The sequence below is a fragment of the Sorex araneus genome, chromosome X, assembly GCF_027595985.1.
Source record: "Sorex araneus isolate mSorAra2 chromosome X, mSorAra2.pri, whole genome shotgun sequence".
Taxonomy (NCBI): Eukaryota; Metazoa; Chordata; class Mammalia; order Eulipotyphla; family Soricidae; genus Sorex; species Sorex araneus.
This window is the reverse complement of record NC_073313.1, coordinates 250,728,925-250,750,417: the sequence shown is the minus strand read 5'-3', so window position 1 is coordinate 250,750,417 and position 21,493 is coordinate 250,728,925. Positions and strand designations below refer to the sequence as shown.

The following is a 21,493-nucleotide window of genomic DNA, read 5'->3' as shown; positions in this document are numbered from 1 at the left end:
TAAGGGAAGAGCAGATAAACTGGTAGAATTGGTTACAGATAAACAAAGGAATGGGAGTGACTCGGGAGCACTTTGATGGGTGTGACTGATAAACCTAAGCTCCTTGGGCAAGGGGAGCAAGGACGAACCAAAGTCAGGCCTAACATATTTAGAGCTATATTCCAACAGGGCCAGAGCACTGGCGGGCAGGCGAGGGCGTCCCCGCCGGGCCCGTGCTGGAACTCCCAGGCCCACCCCCCAGAGCGCCCAGAAGGAAGGGGTGGGGTGGGGCGGGTGAGGACGTGAACCCAGGCGACCCCCTTCCGTGCCTATGGCCAAGCCAGGGGCTCTTAGCGTTAGGCAGGCGCCGAGGGGTGGGGGAGGGTAAGGCCTCCCTTTCCAAGTCAGTGCCCCTCCCTGGAAAGCTACCACCTGCATGCAAACCATCAGAGCGCGCCCCCCAGTGGCCCCCGGGGAGATTGCCGCCACCCTGCACCCCAGCCCTGGACATTCCATGGTTCTGGTTCTGGAACCCACGTCCGTCCTCACCTGCACCCCCCCCCCACACCCGGGCAGAGTCAGATGTGTCAAAGTGGGCTCAGAAACCCAGCTGGAGCTAGCGGGGTGGGGGTTGGGCTGAGGACGGAGATGTAGGTCTTCCTGTTGACTAGGGGTGGCCTGGGATTTCTGGAAGTGTATGTGGGGTGTGTGTGGGCCTGAGGGATGAGCGGGGTGCAGAGAAGGGGGGGAAGAAAAGGGCGTGGTGGCTGGTGGGGAGTGTGGTGTGGTGGCTGATGGGGAGTGTGGCGTGTGGTGGGGAGTGTGGCATGGTGGCTGGTTGGGGAGTGTGGCATGGTGGCTGGTGGGGAGTGTGGCGTGGTGGCTGGTGGGAGTGTGGTGTGGTGGCTGGTGAGGAGTGTGGCGTGGTGGCTGGTGGGGAGTGTGGCGTGGTGGCTGATTGGGGAGTGTGGCGTGGTGGCTGGTGGGGGGGTGTGGCGTGGTGACCGGTGGGAAGTGTGGCGTGGTGGCTGGTGGGGGGGGGTGGCGTGATGACCGGTGGGAAGTGTGGCGTGGTGGCTGGTGGGGAGTGTGGCGTGGTGGCTGGTGAGGAGTGTGGCATGGTGGCTTGTTGGGGAGTGTGGCGTGGTGGCTGGTGCGGAGTGTGGCGTGGTGGCTGGTGCGAAGTGTGGCGTGGTGGCAGGCAGGTGCTGTGATGTTGTGATGGGTCAAGGGGCCGGGGAAGGTTGACAGATGTGGCTTCAGAGAGGAAAGGCAGGAATGGGGTAGTGGAGGCTCTGAGGGGGAGAGGCCGTGTTCAGGGTGTAGTAGGACGGGGGTCATGGAGGCCAGTGCAGGCAGGACATGGGGTTCCTACCCCTGCTGGAAATCAGGGGCCCCAATACAGTCTAGCCCCTCTTGTGACCACAGTCCTCCAGAGCCTGGACTTTCTTGAGACTGGGACTCCTCCTCCTCCTCCTCCTCCTCCTCTTCCTCTTCCTCCTCTTCCTCCTCCTCCTCCTCCTCCTCCTTTCATTTATTTTTAGAGAAGGAAAGTCATTTTTATTTACCTTATTTAGAAATATGCGAGGGGAGATAAAGGGAGAGGTATGTGTACAAGAGAGAACATGGGCTTCTCCAGAGCGGAAGTAAGTGAGTCAAGAAACAGAGAGCAAAAGCAAGCGAGATTTCTGGAGGGGTTCAAGGGAGTCACCGGGCCTGCAGATCAAGCCGAGGCGGGGAAGCTTCCGGAAGGCCCCTCTGTCCCCGGTGCGTCAGGGCCAGGCGGGCCGGGGGAGCGGCCGCCGTCTCCCTCAGGGTTCTAGGAGAAGACTCCGGGGCCTCACATGCCGCCCTCTCGGCCGTCCCTGAGCGGCCAGGCCAGCGGCTCCGTTCTGCCTTGGTGCTGGGCAGCGGTGCGTGCGGGGACGGGCAGGGACTGACCCCGCTTGCCGCCCGGACCCTCTCCTGGAGCGCTGGCTCTCCCCTGGGCTCAGGAAGCTCGGTCCCCCTCTGGAATGGATTTTCCAGACTTCCCCAGGCCACGGCTCCCCCGCCCCCTCCCCCGCCCCCTCTGACTTCCTGTTGCTCGGATTCTGGATGATTCCATGCCCGGAAGTGCAGCTCCTCTCCAGCCCCCTCTGGAATGTGAGGCTTGTCCTGCCCGCTGACCTTCCCCTGCCCTTGGCGCTGCTCTCCCACTCACCTCGCCTCACCCCGCCTCACCTCACAGGGCGGGGCTTCCTGGCCAGCGCCCCGGACCCTTGCAGGCTGCAGGGCCAGGCCGGGCCCGTCCTCCTAGAGTGGGACCCCGGGGCAGACCCCCCCCTGCTGGCCCAGACCCCGCATCTTCTGCCATGGCATGGCGGGGTGGGCGTTGGGGTCCCGTGGGAGCTGGTCATGGAACCCGGTGCCCCCTCTTTCCTCTCACGACTGTGAGCACGTGAAATCCAGACCCCCTACTCTCTGGTCCTTGTGTGTGGAGGCCCTAGAGCTGGGCTGAACGTCAGAGGGAGAGACTGGAACAGTCCCCTCTGAACTGGGTTTTCTCAGTCTCAGACGGGGGAGTGGCCTCAGACTCTATCTGGTTCCACCTTCTGAGGGAGGGAGGTGGCCCCTGGTGTCAGCCCCCACTTGGACGCTCCTGGTGATGGGAGACTCACTGCCGTGTGGCCAGTGTGACGGCTGCCAGAGGCTGACCCTACCTCGGACTGTGGGGTCCTGGTCTTCGCTTTATCCAGCACTTCCTGGATCTGGTACCCTGCGCTCAGGGCGCTCAGCATGGAAGGGTGCTGATGGCACACCTGGGGAAACTGAGTCAGGTGGGCAGGATCCCAGGGGGAAGAGGAGCGGTGGGGGGAGCAGTGGCTGTGATGCGGGAGATGACAAGGGGACAGCCGCCTTATTCTCCACCAAGGAAGGTCTCCTGGCTTTGCCGCGTGGGTCGGGATGCAGCCGGGTGCAGGGGGAGCATCAGGGCTTGGGAGCCAGCGGAACCTGCTCTTCTGTGAGCTGTGTGGTCCGAGCCTGCATCTGTGTTGGTGTATGTTGTGTGTGTTGGTGGTGGGGTATGTGTTGGTGGTGGGGTGATGGTAGATGTGTTGGTGTGGGTTGGTAGCATATGTATGGCACTGTGGGTTGTTGTGTATGTGTAGTATTGTGTTGGTGTGGGTTGTGTGTGTATGTGGTACTACGTGTGGTGGTGTGGTGGTGCTGTATATGTGGTACTGTGTATAGGTGCACGTGTGTTGTTATTGGTGGTATGCGTTGGTGGTGTGATACTGTATGTTGGTATGTACTGGTGGTGTGTGTGGTACTGTGTGTTGGTGTATGTGTGTTGGTGATGTATGTGGTACTGCGTGTGTTGATATGGGTTGCCGGCCTGTGTGTGAGAGTGTGTGTGTGTTGGTGCCATGTATGTGGTAGTGTGTGTTGGTGTGTGTTGGTGACATGTGTGGTACTGTATGTTGTGTGTGGGGAGCATGTGTGTGGTGGTGTGTATTGGTGTTTGTGTGTGGCATTGCCTGTTGGTGTGTGTTGACGTTTGTGGTACTTTGTGTGGTAGTATGTGTTGGTGTGTGTGTGGTACTATGTGTGGCGTTAATGATGTGTATGGTACTATATGTGGTAATGTGTATGGTACTGTTTGTGGTGGTTGTATATGTGTGGTACTGTATGTGGTAGTGTGTGTTGGTGTGTATGTGTGGTACTGTGTGTGGAGGTAATGATGTGTGTGATTCTGTATGTGATGTGTGTGTTGGTATGTGTGTGGTATTGTATGTGGTAGTGTGTATTGGTGTGTATATGTGTGTGTTGGCAGTGTGTGTGTGTAGTACTGTGTGTGGTGATGTGTGTGGGTGGCATGTGTGTGGTGGTGCGTGTTGTTGGTGTGTAGTACTGTGTGTGTGTGTGTGGCGATGGTGGTGGGCCATGCCGAGTGCTCACTGGGCCCTGCCCTCCTCTCTCTGTCCCCGTGCACCGCCCGCTCCCCCTCCAGCACCTCGGTGAGGAGCTTCCCGTCGGGAGACGGCAGTGAGCAGGGGTCCCGGACGCCCCCCCAGGCCTCGCTGGACCCTGGCTTCCGCGCCTACAGTGTGGGCCCGCCGGGCGTGTCGCCGCAGAGGAGTTACCAGAGCGCGTCCCCCCTGCCCCCGGCCGGCAGCGGCGGCTACAGCGGCCCCGACTACGCCCTGCAGCACTTCAGCTCCCCGGAGAGCCAGCCCCGGGCTGCGTTCGGCGCGACCGGAGCCCACGCGGTGCCCGGGAGCCCGCAGGCGCGCCACCGGACAGTGGGCACCAACACCCCGCCGAGCCCCGGCTTCGGCCGGCGGGCCGTCAACCCCGGGAGCCCCGGCCTGAGCCACCGCCAGGCCCTCCACGCGGCCCCCAGCCCCCAGGGCAGCACCGCCACCACTCCGGGGAGCCCCGGGCTGGGCCGGCACCCGGGCTCCCACCAGGCCTCGGGCCTGCACGGCAGTGTGGCCGCTGCCACTCCCGGGAGCCCCGGCCTGGGCCGGCACCCCGCGGCGGCCCACCAGGGCCTCCTGGCCGCCGCTCCCGGGAGCCCCGGCCCGGGCCGCCACCTGGGCGGGTCCGGCGCGGCGGTTCCTGGCAGCCCCGGCCCGGACCGGCACGTGGCCTACGGGGGCCACTCCACCCCTGAGGACCACCGGAGGCCCACGCTGTCCCGCCAGAGCAGCGCCTCTGGCTACCAGGCTCCCTCCACGCCGTCCTTCCCGGTGTCCCCCGCCTACTACCCGGGCCTGGGCAGCCCCGCCACCTCGCCCTCGCCCGACTCGGCCGCCTTCCGGCAGGGCAGCCCCACACCCGCCCTGCCCGAGAAGCGGAGGATGTCCATGGGCGACCGCGCGGGCAGCCTCCCCAACTACGCCACGGTCAACGGCAAGGTGTCCGCCTCGCCCAGCACCAGCGGCATGTCCAGCCCCGGCGGTGGCGGCGTCCACTCCGTGTCCTTCTCCCACACGCTGCCTGACTTCTCCAAGTACTCCATGCCCGGTGAGTGTCCGAGCCCGCTCCTGCTGCCCCGGCGACACCCCCCCCCCCTCGAGCGAGGACTCCTGTCCCGCTTGGCAGGTGGCCTGGGCCGGAACCACGGGGGATGTCTGGGCCTCGCTTCCTTTCATGGGTGCAGGCCACAGGGGTCTCCCTGGGCTGCTCTTCCCGCAGCCTGGGGAGGGGGGAGACAGTGCGGATGACGCAGTCTGGGTGTGGTTGCTGATAGGCTGACCGCCACCCCCCCCCACGGGGGACTGGCCCTAGCTCAGCGCTCTCCCACTGGCCCCTGACAAGTGGGTGTTAATGACCAGTTGTCAAGTGAGCCAACGGGCTCTCAGAGGGGTGACAAGTCACTGCACCGGCTGGCCGAGTCGGGCTTCTGTCCGGACCCGGGGCATATGCCCGCGGGGGTCGCTGTGACTTAGCGTCACCTGAAACACAAGCCTCCTCCCTCCAGCTCCCCCATCCTGCGCACCCCCCTGAAAGACCTGGCCGCCAGCTGCCCAGGGCCGAGCAAAGCCCGGGGCCTTCTCTCTGGCCTCTGCTTTTCCACCCACCGGACTGCCGTGCGGCCCCCCAGGTTTGCACGCAGACTTCTCCCCCAGAACTCGGCGTCTCTGTCGGCTGTGGGGGACGGCCGCTCAGGATGACGGTCCAGGTGGTGTGGGTCTGCAGCTTCTCTCAGCCGGCTCCGGGGAAAGCTGAGCTGAGCGTGCGGGCTGGGTGGGGCCCCTGAGGCTTCGGGGTGGGGGGGAGGATTTAGAATGTTCTGGGCACTAGGGGCGGGCCCCTTGTCCCGAGCCTTGGGGCCGGGATCTCTCCTGTGTGTACTCATGCGTGCCCTTGTTTCCTGCTAGCCACCCCCCCACACACCCCCATCCCCCCAGAGACATCTGGTTCCCAGCCCCTCTCCTTAGAGGACGCAGACCTTCTAGGAGTTAGGACATTTCCTGTTTCCCACCATCTTCCCTGCTTAAAATAGCCCCTGGAATCAACACAGGAAGGTGCAGCGGCCTGGGGCTGCCTCTCACAGCTCATTAGACAGCCCCGCAGCTTGGGGGGGGGGGCGCGGGGTGGGGGGGACCTGGAGTGTGAGAGGGAGGGGCTGCTGTGAGCCCCCCAGCCGCGGCCCTCAGACCCCCTCACGCACAGCTGAGGAAGTGGAACCAAGTCTCCTGTGCAGTCCTGTTCCCCCCCCACCACCCGGGAGAAAATCCCAGCAGCCTCTGAGTGTGTGTGTGTGTGTGTGTGTGTGTGTGTGTGTGTGTGTGTGTGTGTGTGTGTGTGTGTGTGTGTGTTGTGGGGACAGGCTGAAACGGGCCAAGCAGCGACGTGCAGCCCAGCCCGTGCTGTGTGCTTGGCTTTTTCCTTTTTGTTTGTTTGGTGTTGCAGCCACACCTTGGGGAGGGGGTGCGGAGAGGGGGGCATCTCCCGGCTCGCTGTGGCTGTCACTCCTGGCGGGGACACCGTGGCTGCATATAGAGCTTGTGCAGTTGACGCTGAGTGACCCCACCCACCCCTCTCTCTCTCTGTCCTGGCTCTCTGCACTGTGCACTGAAGGTCTCAGTCTGCCCCTCAGCCCCAGAGCGTCCACCCGAAGCAGAGGACACTCGTGGAACTGGAATTGGTTTCTGTTGGGGGGGGGCCCACGCCCAGCGGTTCTCAGGGCTGACTCCTGGCTCAGGGCTCAGGGGTCGGTCCTGGCGGTCCACCGGGCCAGTTGGGTGGCCCCCAGCCCCATAGGGCATCACTTCCGTGTTCACCTGGCCCCATCTACCAGGACCCTGTCTCCAGATAAGCGCTAGGAGGCTCAGACGCGGGGGGGGGGGCGCGGGAGTCTCAGTTCTAACCCAACCCCCCCTCCCCCCCTGCACTCCTGGTTCTGTCTTGGGTTGAGAGTAGCTTTTTTTTTTTTTTTTTCCCTTGTGATGTGGAGCGTCTGGGGCTTTCCTTGTGGGGAGTAAGGAGGGGGCCAGGGCATAGTGGACAGAGAGGGACATCCGTCCCGCCCTCGTCTCAGCCTCCTGATACATCTTAGGAACTACAAGCAATTGACAGAGGAGGAAGGGATGGGTGGCCGGGGTGGGGGGAGAGAAAGTTTTTGTCAGAATTTTCTAGAGAAATGGGGCAATGGGGTGGGGCTTCGGGGAGGGGGGTGTCCCATGAGGAGGCGTTATGCAGGATAACAGCTCTGGGCCCATGGCGGTCTCCCGGAAACAGGGGAGGGATGAGCTGGCTGGTTCTGGCCCGTCCAGCAAAGCCCCGGCTAGCTCTGGGACTTCGTTCTCTGGCCTGGATTCCTCTGGCAGGCAGAACAAAGGCTCGCAGACACAGTGACCTAAGACAGTGGAAATCGGGGCCAGAGAGACTGGAGAGATAGGACAGCCGATCGGGCCCTGGCCTTGAACACGGTCAACTTGGGGTTCTGTTCCTGGCACCGTGTATGAGCCCCTCAGCCCTGCCAGGAGCGATCCCTAAGCACAGAGCCACGAGTAAGCCCTGAGCCCCGGGTGTGACTCCAAGTCCCCAGATTTAAAAACAAAACAAAACAAAATTCCAGAAGCTGGGGCCAGAGAGGTAGCCCAGTGGGCAGAGCGCAGGCTTTCACTGTAGGGGACCCTGCTGCCACCCCAGCACCAGGGGGTCTCTGAACTGACAGGCAGGGTCCTAAAAGAGGCTCCAAGTTCAAGATGGGGGTGTTGGCAGGCTGGGTTCTGGGGTATCTGTTCTCTGGACAGCCCGCTTCATTCTGCACCCAACTTCCCGTGGTCTCTGTCGCTGCCCCTCTCCCATTGGGCTAGTTGGGTGACCCCCAGTCAATGTCACATCACTTTCGTATTTACCTGGTCCCATCCACCAGGATCCCGTTTCCAGATAAGTCCTAGGAGGCCCAGCTCCTGCTGTCATGATGATGATGATGATGATGATGATGATGATGATGATGTGAGTGTTTGTGTGCCAGGGGGACGGCCTAGTTCAGACCGTGACATTTTTCTTTCCTCTCTTTCTTCTCCAGACAATAGCCCCGAGACTCGGGCCAAGGTGAAGTTTGTCCAGGACACTTCCAAGTATTGGTACAAGCCCGAGATCTCCCGGGAGCAGGGTGAGTGTTGGCGGGAGCGGCCGTGCCAGCCCCGCAGGGGTCTGTCTGGGCTTCCTGGGGGCAGGACAGGAGCAGGCCCTGTCCCCTCTGAGCATGTGTGGGGGGCGGCCCCAAGAGGGGCCTGAAGTCAGCCAGAGACGGGAGGGAAGCAGGCGAGGGGGGGGCTGTGCTTAAATCGGCCCCGACCTGGTTCCCGAGCAAACCTGAGCTTCCTGCCCGCCGGATAAGGGAGATCTTTGCACATCCTGGGAACCAGAAACCACAGCGGGGAGTGTGTGCTGGGCGTCCCAGGGGAGGCCCGTGTGCTGCCGGACTGGGGTCCCACCCCTGACGGTGGCCTGGTTCTGTAAATACGGTCGCGTTGGAGACTCTGTCCCGTCACCTGGTGCCTCCCTGCCGCCTCGGTGTCAGGGTGACACGCCCCTCACCTGCAGAGCGCGTGGCGGGCTCTCTCTGGCGGTTTGCCAGCTCTGGTCCAGCAGGACGCTGTGTGTGTGTGGGGGGGGGGGCGCAGGGTGCCCAAGGGAGTCCCTCCTGTGCCGTGATACCTTTTCTCTCCCTGTGCCCCCCGCCCGATGCAGCCATAGCGCTCCTTAAGGACCAGGAGCCGGGGGCCTTCATCATCCGGGACAGCCACTCCTTCCGCGGAGCCTATGGGCTGGCCATGAAGGTGTCCTCCCCGCCGCCCACCATCGTGCAGCAGAATAAAAAAGGTGAGCCCACCTCTTGTGCTGTTGCCTGGGCAGCCTCACCTGGGCTGGATACCCTCACCTGGGCTGGGCAGTCTCACCTGGCTGGACACCCTCACCTGGGCTGGGCAGCCTCAACTGGGCTGGATACCCTTACCTGGGCTGGGCAGTCTCACTTGGGCTGGACAGTCTCACCTGGGCTAGACAGCCTTACCTGGCATGGACAGCCTCAACTGGGCTGGATACACTCACCTGGGCTGGGCAGCCTCGCCTGGGCTGGATACCCTCACCTGGGCTGGGCAGTCTTACCTGGGCTGGGCAGCCTCGCCTGGGCTGGTTACCCTCACCTGGGCTGGGCAGTCTCACCTGGGCTGGACAGCCTTACCTGGCCTGGACAACCTCACCTGGGGCTGGAACAGCCTCACCTGGGCTGGGCAGTCTCACCTGGCCTGGACTGCCTCACCTGGCTTGGATACACTCACCTGGGCTGGGCAGCCTCCCCTGGACTGGACAGGACAGCCTTACCTGGCATGGACAGTCTTACCTGGCCTGGATACCCTTACCTGGGGCTGGAATAGCCTCACCTGGCCTGGACAGCCTCACCTGGTCTGGATACACTCACCTGGGCTGGGCAGCCTCCCCTGGGCTGGACAGGACAGCCTTACCTGGCCTGGACACCCTTATCTGGGGCTGGAACAGCCTCACCTGGGGCTGGACAGCCTCCCCCGGCTTGGACCCCTTCATCCAGTCTGTTATATTCCTAAGTGTCCAGGCACTGGGGTGAGGGGGGTGCCCTGGACATGGCCGGGCTGGCCTCCCAGCTCACGGGAGCTAGTCCTGCAGCCACAGACGTTCTAGAGCCACGGGTGGCTAGGAGGTGGTGCTAGTGCGAAGGAAACGGGAAAACAAGATGACGGGGGCCCTGTGGTTGGTGTCCCGGGGGTTGGGGCGGGAGCATTGGGCGGCTGCCTGCTGGGGTGCTGGCCTCAGCCCCTGCCCTGCCACCCCAGCAGCCCCTGCACTCTGGAGGTGGGCAGAGGCCGTGGGAGGAACTGGACCTCACTGCACTCTCTTCAACTCCCAGGGGACATGGCCCATGAGCTGGTGAGGCATTTCCTGATTGAGACGGGCCCCAGAGGAGTCAAGCTCAAGGGCTGCCCCAACGAGCCGAACTTTGGTAAGTCCCTCGTGCCCTGTGCCGGCCCCTGTGACCCCCCTCCACCTGCCTACCCTGCCCCAGGCTCCCCAGCCCCGGGTTTCTGCCAGCTCCCTCTATTCCACTTATTTATTTATTTATTTATTTATTTATTTATTTATTTATTTATTTATCTATCTATCTATCTCCCACTTTATTATTATTATTATTATTATTATTATTATTATTATTATTATTATTTTGCTTTTTGGGTCACACCCAGCGATGCACAGGGGTTACTCCGGGCTCTGCACTCAGGAATCACTCCTGGCAGTGCTTGGAGGACCCTATGGGATACTGGGAATCAAACCCGGGTCGATCGCGTGCAAGGCAAGCACCCTACTCATTGTGCTATGGCTCCAGCCTCTCCCCCCGCACTTTATTTTAATATGGCGATTTACAAAGTTGTTCATGATGATCTGTCCCAGGCATTAGATAGTCCAACACCAATCCTACCACCACTGTCACCTTCCTTCCATCACTGTCTCCATCTCCCCAACCACGCCTCAAGTCTATAGCAGGCCCTCAGTAATTTATTTTATATTGCTTGTTACTACTAAGTGGCTCACAGAATGATTAAAAAAAAAAAAGAAAGAAAATTCATGAAAAGTGATGCATCTCACCCTGGGGACATTGATAGTCCTTGTCTGAGGGATTCCTAAATTGCTGTTGTTGCAAGTTCAGCCTTCTGGGTCCATGTTTCTGTTAGTTGAGATTGTTTGTCTTCCATGTTGCGTGCCATCCCACCTGGTGTCAGTGTGGCAGAGTTTTGAGGATGGCATGCGGCCACAAGTGTGGCCACATGCTCCAGAAAACCCAGAATCTGCGGTCTTCCTCGTCAGAGAGGTGGTTAGGCCTGTGACGGGGCGGCCGTGTCCTTCTGCTCCTGGGTCCTGCCAGTCACTGCCCCTCTCTGGGTCTGCCCTCCTCTGCCATGCATGGTCATCCTCCTCCCAGAGGGCTGGAGGACTCTGGCGGTCTGGCTTGCCCCCCTGCTCTGGGGAGGCTGCTCTCTGGCTGCGTGGAGGGGCCAGGTCAGGGGGAGGCTTGCTCCAACTGGGGCCAGAGACGGCAGGATCTGAGTCCCTGTGCCCAGAGAGAGGCAGAGGGGGACTTTCTCTCAGGAGCACACGAGAAGGAGCAGGGGCGCCTTCTTCCTGGATCTTGCTGGCCAGGAAGGTGCAGCCTGTCTGATGGGTGGGTGGGCTAATGATGGCGGGGTTGGGAGGGGAGGTAGGAGGCTGGGGGAGAGGGCTGGGTGGACTTCCTGTCTGGCCCTGACCTGCCCTGGGCCCCTGCCTGACCTGCTCTCTCCTCTCCACAGGCTCCCTGTCCGCCCTGGTCTACCAGCACTCCATCATCCCGCTGGCCCTGCCCTGCAAGCTGGTCATCCCAAACCGCGGTAGGAGGCTGACCCCCCTGGTGACTCTCCCAGAGCCCTTGAGAGGAACCCCCTGAATCTCGGTCCTGCCCCCTGCTCCTGACAGGGCCCGGTGGGGGAAGAGGACAAGGGTCATTTTGTCAGTCTGAGGAAACAAACTCAAAACCACACTCACTCCTTTCTCCCCCCCCTACCCCACCCAATCTATTAAAAGAAGAAGGGTTTTTTTAAAAAATTTTTTATTAGTGACTCACCATGAAGTATACAGTTACAGACTTACAAACTTTAATGCTTGAGTTTTAGTCATTCAAAGATCGAGTGCCCATCCCTCCTCTAGGGCCCATTTTCCACCATCAATGGTCCCAGCATCCCTCCCACCACCTCCACCCCACCTGCTCTGTGGCAAGGCATTCATTTTGCTCTCCCTCTCTTTTTGGGTGTTGTGGTTTACTTTAGAGGTATTAAGTAGGCATAAAAGAAGTTTATTTAAAAAATAATATATATATATATATATATATATATATAATCTCCCGGAACATACCTAATGGATTTGCCAGAGCATTCTGGGAAATTCTTTGGAGGCGTTAAGAAATCCAGACTGAATCTTCGACTAAGCCTCATCCCAGCGGATACACCAGAAGCAGGGGGACAATTATGGGGAGGCCCAAGAGGACCGAGGGCGACGGGGAGGGAAGAGAGACGGGGGTCCTGGGGAGGTGGAGGTGTCCCGGGGTAGGATGTTGGTCTGAATGCAGAGGACAGAGCACACGCAGGCCACGTCTGGACGGGCTGGGGACATAGCGCGGGGGGATAAGGCGTGCCCCTCCCGACTCCCCTGGGCTCTGCTGGGTGTGGGGGCTGTGCCCCCTAAGGCGAGGCGATGTGCTCCCTGGAGTTCCTCTTGGGCCTGCAGAAGGAGGTGCTTCCTGTTAGACTAGGGATGGACGGGGGTCACAATGGAACCTGCTGGCCTCAGAGCAGAGACGCCTTTGAGACGCCAGGGTACTCAGAGGAGACATCAGCGTCTCTGAGAGGTGGTCCCACCTAGGGGGATGCCAGAGAGGGGGGCCAGGACCTTCAGTCACAGGCTTCTCCAATACCCTCCCCCGGCCCTGCCCCTGCACACGGGGCCCTCATGAGGGGCTCCGAGGGGGGATGTGGGCTGCCTTTTGTGCCCCGTCTCTGCCCGCCAAGGCACCCCGAAGACCACCTTCTTCCTTCCCTTGGGCTTCTGGGCAGAGAAGGCTTGCAGGCTTGCAACCCCCCCCCCCCCCATCATCTGACAATCCCTACTTTTATCCAGCTTAATTGACTGAATTATTCATGGTAATTGGCCCACATTATCAGCTTAAAAGTTCAAATGCAAACTTAAAGATGCTTTATAAACCGCATACGTTTAGGGGCTAATTAAAACCCCATTTCTAGAGAGTTTACCAAAGTAGCTCTGCAATTAGAGAACTGTTTTGATGTTTAACCAGTGCCTCCCAGCTATCATCAGTGCCCTGCGGGGGAGCTTGTTGGAAGTACAAATAGTCGCAAATCCCTTCCCTTCCCCCTCCACCCCTGCCTCGGCCCCATTAACCCCACACAGACACGCTGGCGAGGTGTTTTTTTCACAGACCAACACTGAGCATGCCCACCTGAGTCAGACTCGGGGCTTTCTCATATTGAAATCACTGCTGTGATGGGTCCAAGGCCTCATGCTCAGGTTTCCAAAGTTTTTTGGCCCCACTAAAAAAAAAATACCCCTCATGCCCACCCCTCAACCCCACCCCTGTTGCAAATTGACTTTATTTTTTTTGTTTGTCTTTGGCACACACCCTCTGGTATGTGAGCACCAGGGCTTACTCCTGGCCCTGGGTTCAAGGACCACTTCTGGTGAGCTCAGGGGAGCAAGTAGGTGCTGGGGGCTCGAGCGTGGGCCAGCCGTGTGCAAGGCACGTGCCCTGCCCGCCGTACTGTCTCTCCAACCCCAGCAAAACTACCTTCTTCAAAGGAGCGGCTGGAGCAGCCCCCACTAAAGGCTTCAGCCTCCTGGGGGCTTGTTCTGGGGGAAACCAGAGCCCCCAGACCCACCCCCAACACAGACCAACACTTGGGTCATGAATTCAGGTGTCTGTTGATTGAATGAAATGGTCACCACGGTGTCATCTCTCCCCTGGGCTGGCGCTGCCCACCCAGTGAAGGGAGGAAAGGGCCCCCCTTGTTATTTTTGTTTTGTATTTGGGGGGCTGTTCCCAGGAGTGGCGCCCGGCCCTGCTGGGGTCTCCTACATACTGAGTCTGCACTCGGCCCCACTGAACAGCCCCCTCCCCCCAGCTCTGGTTCACGGCTGCTCAGCAGGTGCGGGGCTGAGGGTCTGAATCCCCGCGTGTGCCAGTGCCCGAATATCACGGAGACTCACCCGTGCCCCCGGCCAGCCCGCTGCCCTCACCATGGCCAGCCCGCTGCCCACGCCCCGGCCAGCCCACTGCTTCCTTCCAGCTCGGCCCTCCCATTCCGGGCTGAGTTGCATTTTGCTTTTGTGTTTTTTGTCTCAGACCCCACAGATGACTCGAAAGACAGCGCGGGTCCTGCCAACACAACCAGCGACCTGCTGAAGCAAGGGGCAGGTGAGTGCTCCCCGGCCCCCCGGCCCCCACCGTGTGTCTGTCTGCTGCCCTGGCCCCACGCCCTGGCTCCCCAAGATGGACTGACGTTTTCCTGTGACCCGCCCCCCCGCTCCGCCCCCTCCCCGCCGCGTCCTTTCAGCCTGCAACGTGCTCTTCGTCAACTCCGTGGACATGGAGTCGCTCACCGGGCCTCAGGCCATCTCCAAGGCCGCATCCGAGACGCTGGCTGCTGACCCCACGCCGGCCGCCACCATCGTGCACTTCAAAGTCTCCGCCCAGGGAATCACCCTGACCGACAACCAGAGGAAGTGAGTCCCCTCTGCCCGCCCCCGGGCTGGGCACCCGCTGGGCACCTTCCTGCCAGCCAGCCAGGGTATCACTCCTCATTGCCGTCTCTCTGCGTGTCACCCATTGTCCAGCCACCACCCACTCACGCGTCCACACTCTCCCCTTCTTCTCTTCTGCCTACCCACACATTCTCCCTCCCTCCCTCCCTCCCTCCCTCCCTCCCTCCCTCCCTCCCTCCCTCCCTCCCTCCCTCCCTCCCTCTCCCTCCCTCCTTCCTTCCTCCCTCCCTCCCTCCCTCCCTCCTTTCCTCCTTCCTTCCTCCCTCCCTCCCTCCCTCCCTCCCTTCCTTCCTTCCTTCCTTCCTTCCTTCCTTCCTTCCTTCCTTCCTTCCTTCCTTTCTTCCTTCCTTCCCTCCCTCCCTCCCTCCCTCTCCCCCACCCACCGAGTCTCCATCTACCATTCCTGTGCTCCAAGTGAGTCTCTGTGGGGTAGGAAACTGCAGGTGAGACGATGCAAAGCCCCTTCCCAGCGGAGCCTCCCCGGTGCCTCCCCAGGTGTGCTCTGGGCGGTCCCCTTCCCCTGGCTCCTTTCTGCCCCCGCTCAGAGCCAGTGTCTGCCTTCACCCCAGCCGCCCGCCTTGGGAGGTCAGCCTGGCTGTCTGTCTGCCGGCGAGCGGCTGGAGCAGGACAGTCCTCCATGGTGGGGCCCGGGAGGGGAGAGGCGGCGGGCACACATGTGCTTGTGCACGACCCTGTCCCACCTCAGCCTTGTGCTGACCATCCCTGTCTGTGCCGCAGGCTTTTCTTCAGAAGACACTATCCCCTCAACACGGTCACCTTCTGCGACCTGGACCCACAGGAGAGAAAGTGAGTCATCTAGGGACCACCCCTGCTGCCTGGAGCATGTGTGTGTGTGTGTCTCTGTGTGTGTGTCTGTATGTGTGAGTATAGTGCCTGTGTCTGTGTGTGTGTCACTGTCTGTGTGTGTCTCTGTGTGTGAGTATGTGTGTCTGTGTGTGTATGTGTATGTGTGCCTGTGTCTGTGTGTGTGTCACTGTCTGTGTCTCTGTGTGTGAGTATGTGTGCCTGTGTCTCTGTGTCTCTTTGTGTGTGTGTGCCTGTGTGTGTGTGTGTGTGTGTAGATGCATGTGTCTGTATGTACGTGAGTCCTCTTGGTCCCCCGGGAGCCCCGCCTGTGTGGGGGATTGATTCTGTCGGGCATCTTGCTGGGTTTCCCCACTAAAATCTGTAGACCCGCTATGCCCCAGCCCCTGAGTTTGCCCCCTCCGCGCGGACAGAACTCCGGGCAGCATGCAGTCTCTCCTGCCCTGGGTTGGGGTGGAGCTCTGACCCCGGGCGCGTGGGGGGCCGGACCCTGGGGAGCCGGGTGGGGGCTGAGCGAGCCTCTTTCTCTCCGCAGGTGGATGAAGACCGAGGGGGCTGCCCCGGCTAAGTAAGTGGGGGCTTCGCTTTGCATCAAGAACAGAGACCAACGCCCTAGGACAGGGGCAGCTGGAGGGGGCGGAGAGGGGCGGGGAGGGGCGGGGAGGGGCGGAGAGGGGCGGAGAGGGGAGCTTAGCCCCAGGCCCAGCTTCCTGGTGCCCTTTCTGACCCATGGTGTGGTTCATGACATACGTGCATGTGCACATGTCTACACATGTGCATCGTGAGCACACACATTTTGTGTGTGCACACATGTGCCTGTGCATGCAAGCACAGGTACATGTGTGTGCTCACGCGTGCGCATGTGTAGACATAGACCGACTACACGGCCTGGCTAATTTGGGCTCCCGTGGTCGGGCCTTGGGTGAGGGGCTGCCGCGGCGTCCCCAGCTGTTCCCGGCTCCCCGCCCCGCTGTAATTAGCAACAGGCCGCAGGGAGGGGGCCCGGGTTCACATTCTGTTCCCTGCTCTCGTATTTTTAACTCTGTTTTGTACAGAGAGAATGTGAGGTCACCGCAGCCTCGGTGTGGGAAGTGGCGGGCAGGGGAACAGGTGTGGGGTCCCTCTCCCCTCCCAGGGAAGTGTGTGTGTGTGTGTGTGTGTGTGTGTGTGTGTGTGTGTGTGTGTGTGTGCGTAGAGGCCACCCCTTGTCCTCCGGTCCCCCTGACCCCCTGGAGGGGGCTGTGGGGAGACCAGGCTCTCTCCCAGGCATTCCATATTTCATTCCTTCGCTCATGTGCTGTGCGAGCGGCTGAGCAGGGGTGTGGCAGGGCGGGCCCGGGAAGCCTGTGCAGGAATGTCTCCGGTTTATTTTTGGCTTCACACCCCCTGCCCCCCTTACCGTCCAGTCTGGTCAGTGTGCGCCTCCAAACCCCTGACCCTGGGGATTTCTGCCAGGCACCCCGAGACATGGACAGCGCCCCCCACCCGCCGTGGCTTTTATTTTTTTATTATTATTATTATTATTATTATTAATAATTTGTATTTTGGGTCACACTCAACGATGCTCAGGGGTTACTCCTGGCTTTGCACTCAGGAATTACTCCTGGCGGGACCCTATGGGATGCTGGGAATCGAACCCGGGCTGGCCGCTGTGCTGTGGCTTTTAGCGGGGACGGGCTCTCAGGTGGCACGGCCGCTGCTCTCCGTGTTCAGGGGCACCGGGGCGGGGTGGGGGGGGCGCTGTGGGCCTGAGGATGAACTGTACCCGCCGGGTGCTGCCCCAGGCCTGGGTGTGTCCCCTGCCCACCCCGCTCAGGCCCGCTGTTTCCCGTCCCCTCCTCCAGGCTCTTTGGTTTCGTGGCCCGGAAGCAGGGCAGCACCACGGACAACGCCTGCCACCTCTTTGCCGAGCTGGACCCCAACCAGCCGGCCTCCGCCATCGTCAACTTCGTCTCCAAGGTCATGCTGAGCTCTGGCCAGAAGCGATGAGCACCCCCACCCCCACCCCCACCCCCCACAACCCCACCTCCACCTCGGGCCCAGAGCCAGGGCAGTGGGGCCGGGGCCTGTGGGGGAGGGGGACCCGTGAATCCTGACCGCTCTTGACCCCAGAAGGAGGGAGGACTCGGGGGCCGATTTTGGAGAAGGAGAGAAGAAAGTGCCGCGTGAGGGAGAGGAAAGTGAAAGGCAGCGGGCAGGGGGAGAGCCGGAGAGAGGAGGGAGGGACAGGAAGGAAGGAGACGCATTCAGTTCCCCTGGGTCGGTGGGTCCTGAGAACCCCGCCCTGCCCCCCCTCCCGAAGCCTCCGACACTAACCGGGTCCACGGAACGCCCCCTCCGCCTGCACGCTCTTAGCTTGGCGCATCTCCTGGGAGACTGAGCCAGCCTCCCCAGGGATCCCCGTTTGGGGAGTGTGGGGGGGGGAAGAAGGGAAGTCAGAGCACCATCTCTCTGATGCAGCTTCTCTGGCCACCTCCCAACTGCCCTTGGTATGTGTGTGTGTTGGGGGGGGGGTTCGGGGGTCTGGAGGCCGTGTCTCTGGCTGCACCTCCACCCCCCACCCCCCGCAGATTTTTCTCTTTGCCTCTCAGCCAGAACGATCCACTGGCTTCCTGCCCATGTGCCTTGAGCGTGCACACACATACACACACACACACACACACGTGCACGCACACACGCACCTATGCATGCGTACATCCAACAGCTGGGGGTGACAGGAGCACCCGAAATTAGGGGTGACTCATTCTCCACAAGTGACAGGGGGTCTCGTTCGCCCCTGTCCTTGACAGGGGTGCAGCTGGCTCTCCCTGAGTGTGTGTGGGGGGGCTCACACCTGCTGCCGCTGGGAAGCTAGAGCGTGGGTTTGAAGACGTGGAGCCCAGTTGCAGACCAGGGTCGGGGGTGGGGTGGGGGAGAGGGCGAGCTCTGACTGGCTACCCCAGCTGTGAGACTCAGGGGTGAAGTGGGGGGGGGTGAGAGTATGTTCCCACCCGCGCCCCAGCCCCAGCCCCGGGGAGCCCAGGCCAGCCTTAGCTCAGGCTGAGTGCCCCCTCCTCCTCCTTGGCCCCACCCCCTCCCGTGCTGCAGGTTCCTGGTTGCTGCAGCACAAACAAGATTCTCTGCCCAGCAGCCCCGGGCGGGGAGGGGTCACCCATCGCTCCTGAGCCCCCCCGCTGCACTATGTTAGGCTTCAGTGTGCTGGGCTGCTGCAGCCCAGTGGTGTGTGTGTGTGTGTGTGTGTGTGTGTGTGTGTGTGTGTGTCAGAGCCCGGGGGCTGTCACCCAGGCACCACGGAGCCTCCCTGCCAGGCCAGAGGGAGCCGGGCCCCCGAGTGGCAGAGGACACGGTGAGGCCAGAGTGCTGAGGGTGCACAGGGCCAGCCCCGGGGCCCCGGAGGTGTGGCGGGGGGACTCACGGGACTCCCCACCCCGCCCCCGGGAGGGCCTTGGGAGCCCAGAGGGACCCGCTAGAGAGGCGTTGTACTGATATATAAATATATATAATATATATGTGAGACATACTGACGGAATTTGTAAGCTAATAAAATGTAAGAAAAGGAGAAAACAGAAGACTAGGTAAATTGATAAGACGTATTTATTATTTCCCGTGCTGCTTGGTTCCCCGTCCCCCCCACCCCTGCCCCCCTGCCCCCCGCCCCCCACTCCCCGCTTCCGGGGAAATAGCCCCATCCCGACCCCTTAAGAAGTGAGGAGCCTGAGAGGGGGGGGCCCGTTGTTTGTCTCTGGAGCAGCCTGGGGGCCCTCGGCGCTGACCTGGGGGTTCCCGGGACTGTCTGGGGCTCCCTGGGGGAGGGGCTCTGCGTTCTCTTCCTCTGTGCACCCCCTTCCCAACTCTCTGGTCCCTCAGCAACTAGGGCAGAGCGGGGGAGCTGCCCTGTGCGGCCCCCAGCCAGCGTGGCCCCGTGCAGACCCCGGCCTGAGTGGCCCCCTGTGGACCCCGGCCCGCATAGCCCTGCTCCTGACAGCCGGGGCTGCTCAGAGCCGCCGTGACCGCGTGGAGGCTCTCCCTCCAGAGTGCTCTTCCCTCCAGAGTGCTCTTCCTTCTGAGGTTTCAACCCCGACACTCAGATGACCCCCATCCCACCTCGAGCCCCAGTTTCCCAGAGAGAATGTCCCGGCCCCCTTTCCGTGTAAATATCTCCCCCTCCTGTGGCCGGGCCCGTGGCAGCAGAGGCCAGTTTGCTCCTCCTGGTCCGGATTATCTCCGCCCTGGGGCAGCCTCCACGGCTCCCTTTTTTTTGGGGGTCCACCTCTACACACCACACACACACACACACACACACACACACACATCCACACCCCCCCCACCATCCCCAAGTGTGTGCCTGGGCCCAGCCAGCCGTGACATTCAGGCCTGAGCCACCCTGGGAAGGCCCCGGGGTGCTGGAGAGAGGGGCCTTGCTGGGGGCTGATCTTTCCAGAAGGTTGAGGGCCAGAACCCCGCTGTGTCCAGCCCCTCTCACCCCCGCAGCTGTCCTGTGCCTTGGGTGGGGGCTGTGCTCGCATGTGTGCACACCCCCGCCCCCCTTCCCCCCACCCCTGCACTCACAGACAGACACATACACACACACACACACAGCACTGCAGAATATTCTTGCCAAAGACTTCCAAGAGAGCACTTTTTCCCAGGCACTGTTCTCGTCTCCGTGTCTGCCCTGTCCCCAACGCTTGCTGTTGTTGAGGGTTGGAATCTGTCCTCCGGACCGGACCGTGATGCCTGGTCTTAAAAACCATCCCCGGGTGGGTGGGGAAGGGTCTGGGGGAAGGGGGGCCAGGAAGACAGCCAGGGCAGGGGGGTGGCTTCTCCCCGCACCCAGACAGAGAGGAGGGTTGCTAGGGGCCTGAGCACCGAGGCCGGCCCCGCCCAGCAGGCTGTGACTGTCCTGGTGGAAGAGGGGACAGACAGGGCATGGGAAGAGCAGAGCGGGGCCCCGGAGGGGAAGTGGGGAGGAAACGAGCTGTTTCATCAGCCCCCGGGCCCTGGCCAGGCTCCCTGTGTCTGCCCAGGTGTTTGCGGCCGGGCGGGACAGCCTGTCCCGGGGCTGGGCTGGGTGTGGGTTAGAGTTTCTCCTCCTGCCGCGCTGAAAACAGGTGCATTCCCGGGAGCCTGCTCCCCAGGGATGTCAGATGGGCAGGAGGGGGGCTGTGGGGGCCGGGGAGCACGGGAGGGGCAAGGGGTTCAGGGAGAAGGACAGGCAGGTCCCCGGAGCTGGTGGGGGCTGGCAGAGGCCCCTGGAGGGATCCCCTAGATCGGGTGAGTCCAGGTCCCCTCCCGGGCCTGCCTCTGCCCCTAATGCTCTCCTCCCTCCAGCCCTTGGAGGGTGGGTGAGACACAAAGTGTCTCACAGAGCACGCTCCCCCCTCCCTCCCCACCCAGAGTCCAGAGCCCCCCTCGCCAGTGGTAACAGGATGTGCGTATGGGCGTGCGTGCAAGTGTGGGTGTCTGAGTGTGCGACTCTGCCTGTCTCTCTAAAGGAAGTGGGGGTCCGCGCGGGAGGCGAGAAAGGACTGGGCAGCACCCCGCTGGGAAGAAGGAATCAGGAGGTGGTCACTCAGGGCAGGGCACAGCCGTGGTCGGGGCTGGAGGGCGTCCCTGGGCAGTCAGAGGGACTCCTGGAGTCTCTTTCTAATCAGTGTTAAGCAGTGTGTCCCCCCCCACCCCAAACCGTTCCCCCCATCCCCTCCCCCTTGTATCCTCACTGGGTTCAAGTGTGAGAGAGAGAGAGGACCACATCCGGTTTGAGCATCTGAGTGCTCGTCCCCTTTCTCTCCCTGCTGACCTGTCATTCAGAGTGAGGGTCAGAGATTGATTCCTGCCTCCCTGGGGCCCCCCAGTGCAGGAAAACACAGACACGCCCCGAGTCAGCACCCCCTTCCTCCCCCCTCCTCCCCCTCCTGGGCTGTGTATTTATATGGATGGAAACATACTTTCTCTTTTGTATCTGCCTGTAACCTGCGGCTCCGCTCCAGGGTTGAATGTATTGTATCCGAGCTGCCTCACCCCCGCTTGTTCCTCGGCCACCACCCGATGTATGGCTTTATAAAGGATAAAGTGAAACTCCGCAGGCTCCTGAGCTGTGTTGTGTTCACGGGGGTCTCCCCTGTCCTGTTCTGGGGGTAGAGGAGGGAGAAGCCAAGCCCCCCCCTCCCCCTTGCACCAGGCACTGTCCACTGTCCCCCGCAGTCTTGCAGCTGCAAGAGAAACTCAGCAGATACTGGTGGAACGGAAGAAGAAGTCCAGGCCCAGGGAGGGGGCTGGTCCGGGAGGGCACAGACGGTCCATCCTGATTAGGCTCCACCCCTTGGTTCGCTTCATCTCTGGGGGCTCT

General features: G+C 61.5%; 1 protein-coding gene across 1 annotated transcript in view; it reads left to right on the top strand.

The window, feature by feature from the left end:
- The window catches only part of TNS1 (tensin 1), a 241,668-nt gene extending 220,443 nt beyond the window's left edge, over window positions 1-21,225 (top strand). The window contains 10 exon segments of the mRNA XM_055123162.1: window positions 3,974-4,992; window positions 8,009-8,095; window positions 8,677-8,808; window positions 9,869-9,961; window positions 11,304-11,381; window positions 13,901-13,972; window positions 14,112-14,280; window positions 15,058-15,126; window positions 15,680-15,712; window positions 16,989-21,225. Of these exon segments, the coding sequence (XP_054979137.1) occupies window positions 3,974-4,992; window positions 8,009-8,095; window positions 8,677-8,808; window positions 9,869-9,961; window positions 11,304-11,381; window positions 13,901-13,972; window positions 14,112-14,280; window positions 15,058-15,126; window positions 15,680-15,712; window positions 16,989-17,133 (1,897 nt within the window). The 3' untranslated portion in view covers window positions 17,134-21,225.
- Window positions 21,226-21,493: the final 268 nt, after the last annotated feature.